The sequence below is a fragment of the Petaurus breviceps genome, unplaced genomic scaffold (genome assembly GCF_028583685.1).
Source record: "Petaurus breviceps papuanus isolate PSGF00001 unplaced genomic scaffold, PetGlider_PUasm1.0 108, whole genome shotgun sequence".
NCBI lineage: Eukaryota > Metazoa > Chordata > Mammalia > Diprotodontia > Petauridae > Petaurus > Petaurus breviceps.
The window spans coordinates 1-9,423 of record NW_027185593.1 but is presented as its reverse complement, the minus strand read 5'-3'; the positions used below and the strand labels follow the sequence as shown (position 1 = coordinate 9,423).

At 51.4% G+C, this 9,423-nt stretch overlaps 1 protein-coding gene across 1 annotated transcript in view; it reads right to left on the bottom strand.

Annotated features, from left to right (window-relative positions):
- LOC138143239 (microtubule-associated serine/threonine-protein kinase 3-like) overlaps positions 1 to 9,337 on the bottom strand; it is a 43,483-nt gene extending 34,146 nt beyond the window's left edge. Inside the window, exons 1-5 of the mRNA XM_069064501.1 lie at positions 8,155 to 9,337; positions 5,829 to 5,896; positions 2,914 to 2,999; positions 2,250 to 2,458; positions 1,399 to 1,537 (exon numbers count right to left, since the gene is read on the bottom strand). Coding sequence (XP_068920602.1) covers positions 1,399 to 1,537; positions 2,250 to 2,458; positions 2,914 to 2,999; positions 5,829 to 5,896; positions 8,155 to 8,401 — 749 coding nt within the window. The 5' untranslated portion in view covers positions 8,402 to 9,337. The remainder of the gene's footprint in view (positions 1 to 1,398; positions 1,538 to 2,249; positions 2,459 to 2,913; positions 3,000 to 5,828; positions 5,897 to 8,154) is intronic.
- Positions 9,338 to 9,423: the final 86 nt, after the last annotated feature.

Genomic DNA, 9,423 nt, shown 5'->3' with positions numbered 1-9,423 from the left:
AGGGGGCCAGGGCCAAGCAGGGCCCAGAGCCACCAGGCCTCCAAGGGTCAGGGAAGCTGAGATCCCCCACGCTCCAGGCAGGACACAACTGAGCTCTCCTGCAATGGGCCACTGTTCCTCCGGTTGTCTTTGGGGACGGGGTACAGAATGAAAAGACTCTGGAACACAAGGAACCCAGATCTGGGAGGGACCTCAGGTCTCTCCGCCAGCCCTCTACTCACTGCCAGAGTCCCCATCTACAATGTCTCCAACTGGGGAGATAAGAAGCGGGCACTAACTCCTGTGTGACCTGACCCAAGCTGGTGCAGGATAAAGCCCCCCGCCGAGGATTCAGTCGGGGAGATTTGCTCTGGGGCTCAGAAGCCCAAGAACCACAGCTGGCTCCCCCTACTTCCCCTTCTGTCTTCCCTGGCAGGAAGCTCTCAGTGACCCCTGGGGCCAACTATAGAAATGAAACTGAGCCCAGGTGCCCAAGAACACCCGTTTCTCAATTCCTCTGGGCAAGGTTCTGTTTTTCTTCCCCTCGATGCCCTGCTGGGCATATTTTAGACCCTGTAATCTGCTCTAAGCCCCTGCAAGAAGCAGGGGGGGTATAAGAATGCCTACACAAGGAGAAGAGAAGGGAAGGACTGAGACTCTTAGTTGGTGCAACTCAGGCTGGTGGGTGATTAGAGAAACATCACATTCAGCTGAGCACAAAGAGTTCCTTCCTCTGCACAGTCATCCCGTGGGAAGAGAGAGCATAGGATTTTAGAGGGGAGAAGAAAGGTCCTTTCAGATCCAGATCCAGCCCCTCATTTTCTAGAGGAGGAAGCAAGTCTGGGGGGGGGGGGGGGGGGTTTGGGACAGGCTCAGAGTCAAACAGAGAAGCAGTGGCACAGAGGGGACACAAAACCTGGAGCCCCTGAGCCCAGCGTAGGACTTTTTCCTCTACAAGAACAGGGACTGTCTGGGAGGGGGGACCTCAATACACCAGAGAGGAAGTGACTCGCCCAAGGTCACACCTCAAGTCAATGTCAAGAGGTGGGTCCAAGGACCCAGATCCTTCTGACAAGCTGAGGGCTAAGCTGGGTTCCCTGAGAGGGCCAATCCTTCCCCATGAGGGATGATAAAGATTCAAAAGAGGAAACTTCTTCCCAAATTCACCCTGTTCCCCAAACAGATGAGGACAGGTGAACAGGAGCCAGAGCCTGAGAACCTGGATTTGGGTCCTAATCCTGCTCCTCCTACCTCCCCCAGGCAGGCCTCAGTTTCTTTATCTGTCAAGTGAGGGGCTGGACCAGAGGAGGCCTAGGGCTGCTCTCTCTCAGCTCTGGGGACTGCAGGACCCTGCCGCCCATCCCCAGGCCTGGCCCCAAGTGGTGAATCCTGCTGCCCCAATGCTTTCCCTCCTCTTACTTGTCTGGCTTGAGGTCCCGGTGCACAATGCCGTAGTTGTGCAGGTACTCCAAAGCCAGGACGGTCTCGGCGAAGTACATCCGTGCCATGTCCACAGGGAGGGGACCCATATTTTTCAGCAGCGTGGCACAGTCTCCTCCTGCAGGAAGACCGGGCACCAGTGAGGAGTGAGGTGCAACCTGGCCTCCTCAGGGAAGGGGCAAAGAGGGAACAACCCACAAGACAAGCAGACCCTGAGGACAGGACTCTCCGGGCAGGGTCAGACCTTCCCTGCAGGCTGCACTCGGGAAAGGTCTGACCAACGAGCAAATGAGCTGAAGGGAAGAATGAAGCATGGGCTGAGTGATGAGCCCAGTCACAGAGGGTGACTGAGAGAGGCAGGGAAGCCAGAAATCCATTACCCTTGGACTGTTCTGCTAAAATCTCTGTCATCTAAGGGGCTTGAAGTCCAGAATGTCAGACCCGGGGTGGGGGGGCCCTTAGAACATACAATGTCAGACCCGGAGGGACCCTTAGAACCCAGAAGGTCAGAGCAGGGAGGGCCCTTAGAACATATGTCAGACCTGGGGGGGACCCTTAGAACCAAGAATGTCAGACCTGGGGGGGAGCCTTTAGAATACAGAAGGGTCACGCTTGGGGGAGGGGTCTTTAAACACAAAATGCTGGAGCTAGGAGAGGCACTGAGAGACTACCCTGTCTGACCCCTTTAATAGCACAGATGGGGAAGCTGAGGCAGAGAGATGAAAGCAGTCACCTAGTTACACCAAGTCTGGAGGAGAGCTGGGAAGGGAACCTTTGAGTCCTGAGGGGTTAAGAGCCCCTGCCAGCGCCTCCAGCTGCCCAACACTGACCTTCCACATACTCCATAACCATGCAGAGGTGCCTGCGGGTCTCAAAGGAGCAGAACATACTGACGACAAAGGGGTTTTCAGCAAAGGTGAGGATGTCCCGCTCTACAAACACTTGCTGGATTTGGTTCCGGAGCACTAAGTTCTGCTTGTTGATCTTTTTGATAGCGAAACGCTGGCGGGTCTCCCGGTGCCTGACTAGGTACACGGCCCTTGAGGGAGAAAACGGGGTGAACAAGATGATGGTTAATAATCTGTGTTCTGGGGTTCCTCCCAGCTCTGACAGTCTGTGTTCTAAGGGGCCTTTCCAACTGTGATGTTCTTTTCTACATTCATAGGTCCTGATGGGCTCTAACATTACGTGTTTTAAGGTCCTCACCAGGACCCTCCCAATTCTGACATTCTGTGTTCTAAGGGCCTCCCAGCTCTGACATTCTGTGTTCTAAGGGCCCTCCCAGCACTAACACTGTGGGTTCTAAGGGCCTCCCAGTACTGACATTCTCTGTTCTAAGGGCCCTCCCAGCTCTGACATTCCATGTTCTGATGACAAAACCCACAGCACCTCGCCTCAGCCTGGAGGAGAAGTCCAATAAATTCAGTTACTTCAGTTCTAGGGCCAAGGACATTGTTGTCCACAGTTCAGGGGGTGAGGCTACCTCCCACTCACCCATATGCCCCATTGCTAATCAGCTTGATGGTCTCAAAGTCATTTTCGCAGGGTTTCCTCCGAGAGGGGACTGGGAGAGATCGGTTCTGAAAAGACAGAGAAATTGGTTAGGACTCATCAGTCTCCGATGCCTACCAGATCCGGGGAACACATGAAGAGAGGCACCCTCTTCCTGAGAGCCCCCAAGAAATCCTCTGCTCCTGACATAGGAACCCTCAGGAGAGAGAAGAGGAGGAAGGCCATCCTAAGCCTTCCTTGAAGGCTTGTCTTTGGTGCCTTGCTTCAACGGGCAGAGCTGGTTCAGGGAAAAGATCAACAAACTTGAGTCAGAGGACCCGGCTTCAAATCTCATCTTTGCCCCTGTGTGACCTTGGGACAGTCACTTCACTCCCCTTCCCACTCTGGATTTGGCGGGGGGGGGGGGTCCTATGATTTTGGGTTTCCACACCTGTATCGCTACAATGCCTTTGGGCAAACTGTTACACTGGTAAGTGAGAGGATGGGACTGGCTGATCTCTCTGAGGTCCTTTCAAGGCTCTAATAAACCTACAGACCATTTGGCTGGGGACTACTGGGGGGTCCAAAGTGGGGGCAGATTTAAGGAAGAATTTTCTAAGAAGCAGATTAGCCGCACAGGAAAGCATGCTGCCTTAAGAGGTAATGAGTTCCCTGTCACTCAAGTCACAGAATCAAAGAGCTTGAGTTGGAAGGAATCTCAGTGGCCAGTCTGAACCAACCAATACCCAAAAGGATCCCTTGGGTGGGATCATCCACTATGTTAGCCGTCCCTTCCCAGCTCTGCGCCATCTGTAAACCTGCTAAGTATGACAAGCACCAATCCCTCCTGCCATGCTGATGCTGAACCATTAACTACCATTGGAACCCGGCCACCCAACAAAATTCTGATCATCCATCATCTATCACCCAACTACTCGAATCAGCCTCTAGTTCACATCTTCCCATCTCCTCCACAAGAATAGTGTGAGATACTTTAGCCAATGCTCGACTAAAATCTAGGTAAACAAAAACGTGTGGCATTTGCTTCAACTCCTCCTTAAGTAACCCTGTCATGAAAGCAAGAGAGGCTAGTGAGGCATGCCCTGTTGGGGATGAAGCTGCCATGCTGGTTCTCTGTGATGGTGGCTTCCCTTTCTACGTGTTCACCGGCCATCTCTTTAACAATCCATTCTAGAGTTTTCTCGGATTCTATGTCAAGCTCATTGGCCCAGAGCATGCACTCTGTTCTCTTCCTTTAAAAAACCAACCAGGACCACATTCATGCTTCTTCAATTTTGTGGTCCTTCTCTGGTTTTGCATGATCTTTCATGTGTTACTGACAAAAGCTCAGTAATTACATCTGCCACCTCTTTCAAGAATACAAGGAGAGGCCGGAAGACTGCTCTGCAAGGGCTTCTGTGAAAGGGGATCCCTTCCCTTCACTCCCCACACCTCCCTAGCTGCCATGCCACCCCGTCCACACTCCAAGCCCCTCCACGGCAGGAACTTCCCCAGAGGCCCTTGAGTGCCCACTCCCTCTAGACCCTAGGCTGCAGCCATGTTTCATGTCCACTTCCTAGACTTCTCCATACCAGCTTCGCTGCCCCCCACCCCTAGCCCTGCCTACTACCCTCCTTCCAGTTCTGGGCAGAATCAAAGTAATCAAATCAAAGAAATAGAAGTAATCAGAGCAGTTGTCATGGTTCCTGGGAAGAGTGTCTCAATCAGCTCCCCTATGGCTCCACTCCCCATCCCTGTAGCTTTCCAAACCAAAATATCCCTTCCCACCAAAATACCATTATGTGTATTGTCTCCTTCCATTAGAATATGAACTCCTTGAAGGCAGGGGCTGATCTTTATTTGTATAGTCAGTACTTAGCAGAATACTTGGATCATAATAAGGGTTTAACAAATGCTTTTCAGTCAGACATTTATTAAAGCACCTATTATGTCTGCAGAAAGGACAGGGCTGGAAAAAGAGATCTGAGCATCATAAGCACAGAAATAATTGAAATCCTGGGAGCTGATAAGATCAGCAAGAGAGAAGAGAAGAGGGCCTTCATCCCTTCAGCCCTCCTTCCATCCATTCAATTCTGTTCAGATTAAGATGGGCCTATGAGCACTAAGGTCCCTCCTCGATCTGGGATTCCAGAACCTCTCTTCTGGCATTTTCCCAACTGAAAAGTCAAGCCACCTTTCTTCCTTAAATCTTTCACTGAAGTCACATTTCATACCATCTCCCACCTTTCTGGATTCTCCAGCCAGAGCTGCTCCCCCAAGATGGGGCACTTCCCTTTCCCCCATGGCCCACTGTGGCCTCTGGATTGTTCCCTTAATGTAAGCTCTCAGAGCCTGGGCTCGCTGGGAACTGAGATCCTGCTGTAACAAGCAGCTAGCTAGCTGCTTGTCCCTAGCCCCACACCAAACTCTGGGCACTGCTGAGGCTCAGACAAAGCCTGGGCTCCCACCAAAGGAGGCAGGCGCCAGGGTGAAGGTCATCATACCCCCTTTCACAACCTCTGGAGCATTCCCTACTGCCCGCCAGCTGCCTCTGCTAGGGATATCCCAGCACAATAATGATGGCTCACAATGAGAGAACAACTCCAGGCTAGCAAAGCACTTTACATCAATTATCTCATTTGGATGGAGGCAATTACTGTCCCCATTTTACAGATGAAGAAACTGATGCTGAGAGTAGTAAGTGCCTTGGTCAGGGTCACACAACTAGAGTAAGTCTAAGATAAGATGTGAGATTTTCTTGGCTCCAAGTCCAGCCCCTCGGCCCTTCCCCCAACCAGCGGAAGTTTGCCAGTAGCATGGGCGGTGCCCAAGATTACCCCCATCTCCAATTATCCTTTGTTACTGGGCCTTGGCACCAGGGAGGAATAGCTCAAGAACCCAGAGCCTGGCACACTCACCTCTGGTGGGTCTCCGGTCTCAGATGCAGTTGAGGAGCCGGCATCCAGAGGATCCAGCTGCACCATTTCTGGAGAGGCAAAGACAGAGCGAGGGTTAGCCTGGGGCCTCAGGAACCCAAGCCAGTATATGCAGAAGGGAGGACGGCCTGAGATTGGGGTGCTCAGGGGAATGCTGGCTCAGGCCTGGGAAGAGCGCAAGTGGAAGGCTGTCCTCATATGCTAGTCCCAGCTCTAATACCCAGTGCCTCCCTAGGCAGGGCAGAAATCACAGGATCCTAAAATTGGCTGGGACCTGGTGGAGAGAGGAGGGAAAGACCTCCTCCACCTAAGACCTGAGGAATGACGCCTCTCCCACAAGCTGGCGAGGTGCAGGGAAGATGGCCCCACTTACTATCTTGTGTCACTCTGGGCAAATCAAAACCTCCGACCCTGGATGTCAAATGATAGGGTTGGACTAAACTGGGACAAGCAGCCCACAAAATTCACCACTGCTGCCTGAACAAGATTACAGTGGAATTGGGAAATGTTGAACAAAATAAATAAAATGCAACACAACATAGCTAATGTTAATTTGTGCTTTTCTAAGTCACTAAGTGAACAGCAGGGATCCCTTCCTATTTGAGTTTGACAGGACCTTAGAGGTCTCTTCCAGCTAAAAAATCTATTTTTATTTTTTGGAGGAAAATTGGGGTTAAGCAACTTGCCCAAAGTCACACGGCTATTAAGTGTTAAGTGTCTGAGTTTGGATTTGAACTCAGGTCCTCCTGACTCCAGGGCTGGTGCTCTATTCACTGTGCCACCTAGCCACCCCCATCCTAGGTTCTAAGGGCCCTCCCAGCTCTGACATCCTGGGTTTTAAGGGCCCTCCCAGCTCTGACATCCTGGGTTCTAAGGGCCCTCCCAGCTCTGACATCCTATGTTCTAAGGGCCCTCCTAGCTCTGACATCCTGGGTTCTAGGGGCTTTCCAGCATTCTGATTACCCTCTAGATAACTTAACTGGTTGGTAGGTCCTCAGTGACACGAGGCCTAGAAGTCTCAGGATTAAAGCACCCAAATCTTCTGCTCTGGGGAAGACAGCCAAGAAGCCAAGTATCCTAGCACCAAGCAGTTAACCGCCTACATATCACATCTGCTTAGCACAGGGTTCTGGCATATACCCAGGAAGCTTCTTCCCCCTCCTCCTCCCCGCCCCCCATCACCTGGAAGTTTCCAGGGACTGAGCTTCTGTGAAAAATAGCAATGGATTTGGGGAGCTGCAGAGTCTAAGGGCTGAAGGGGCCTCAGACATCAGGGGGCTCAACCCACTGCCTTTGTAGCTTCCCCTGCAGCCCGTCAGCCATGTGTGAAAGGCCCTGACCCTCAAAGGAATTTTTTAAAAAACAACAGAAATAATTCATTATATAGCATTTTAAATGACGCAAAGAGCTCTACATAGCTCAGCTAACTTGGGTCTCACAACAATGCAGGGAGGGAGGCCCAGGGCAATTACTGTCAATTTTACAGATGAGGCCTGTGACATCCCCAGGGTTATAAAAAAGAGTATCAGGGTCAGGATCTGAACTCAGATCTTCCTGACTCCAAATCCAGAACTGCACTACTGGTAGAAGCAGGTGTCTACACTGTCTTCATGGACTCCTTGTCAGAATCTTTCCTCCTCTCCCCACTACATGTGTGGCGGAGGACCTGTCTCCTGCTTCACTGGGATGGAGGCCAGTGGTCCTGGGGTCAGCTTCCTCAGTCTCCATCCTCCATGTCTAAACCTTCTTACCCCAATGGGCCTCTGAACCTTCCCTCTGGTCAGAGAGGAGATACCCTTGTCATCAGAGCTGCCCCTTCCCTCCCCTCTCTTCTAGGACCATGTTCCAGTGGGCTTCACTTTTCTCAGGTTCCTCAGCCTCTCCCTTTCTGTGGGCTCTGATCCCTTTGCATACAAATACACTCCTAAATAAGCCCTCCCTTTACTCTTCCAGCTATCTCCCTCTCTCTGTCCCTCTCTTCCCTGTGTAATTTATTGAAAAAGTTGTCTACACTGGGGGAGGCCCTTAGAATCCAGAATGTGAGAGCTGGGAGGGTCCTTAGAACCTAGAATGTCAGAGCTAGGAGGGTCCTTAGGACACAGATTATAGAACATCACAGTTAGTAGGAATCAGCAACGCCTAGAGTTCAACCTGTTCATTTTACAAATAGGGAAACTGAGGCCCAGAAAAAAATGACTTATCTAAGGTAAAAAAGTAGCAAAGTCAAGACCAAAACCAAGTCTCTTAGCTACCAGCTTTAGTATGCTCTGGATTTCATCCAGGGCTGACTCAGTTTCCCTCCACTTACCCTCTAGAGGGTCCTTGGTGAGGCCCAGCTGACCAATGATGTATCGCGGAATGTCTGTCTTGATGCCCTGACCCACCCGGGCATGTCCTTCTGCTGCTTCCAGGAGGTGGTAGAATTCTTCAGGATCAAATTCCTGGCAAGTAGGGTGGGAAGAGGAGCTGGAATGGAGCCCCAGTCTCCAGCACTGATGCCTAAGCTCAGTGGACAAGAGCCCAACAGAGGGAGGGGCTGAGCACAAAGCTAGCATATCACCCTCTACAGTGCAAGGATCTGAAGGTTCTTGCCTTTAGCCTGGGGAAGACCCCAGTGAGGGTCCTTCCTCTGATACTTCCAGGCTGTGTGACCATGGACAGGCCACCTAACTTCTCAACACCCCCTGCCCTGGCAATTCTCTGAGATGATTCATTGCAGAGGAGCTGCCAATGTATGCAGGCAGTAGGAAAAGTCCCCACACCAGGGAAGTCACCAGCCTTTGCCAACAACGCGCCCAACAGGAGGGAATGGTGCTGCAGCCTAGAGGCTTCTCCCCGTCCCGTCCCAAGCAGTCAGGCGCCTTGCTTGTTCTTATCTCACCTCCTCTGTCCAACTAAAACCTATTACCCCATCCCTTAAAGCCAGCTCCTGTGCCACCTCCTCCAAGAAGACTTCCTCAGTCACTCTCAGCCAAAGGGAAACTGCCCTTCCCCAGTGCTGATGATCCATAATGCCTGTCTGCCAATTAATTAGATGCTTTGTGAGTGAGCTGAGCTCCAGAAGGCAGACAGGGACCAGGCCACAGGTTCAGAAACTTAGAGCCAGATGGCATCTTAAGAGGTCATATACTCTGCTTCCCTCATTTTATAGATAAGGAAACTGAGGCAGAGAGAGCTGAAGCCTGAGGATGAAAACTTGCCCATGGTCCCATCGATGTAAGAGGGCTCACCTCTTCTCTGTACTAGCATGGTGCATGACACATAAGAGACATTTAATAAACGGACTGTCTCCTCCCACTGTGCCAATCACAAGGACAGGCATACCAGGGGCATCAGTCACCCCAGAACCAAAAGGGAACCTGAGATATTGCCCATTCCTCCTACAACAATCCTCAAGGGTCCAACTGGACTCCCAGATGAGGTATGACCAGGACAGAGGGCCTATCGCCTCCCATGTTCTGGATATCATGGCTCTAAATACAGACTAAGATTACCATAGCCTTTTGGCTGTCATATAACAATAAGCAACATCTTCCTGTGCTTCATGCTGACTCCAAGTCCACTACTTGCCCCCCCC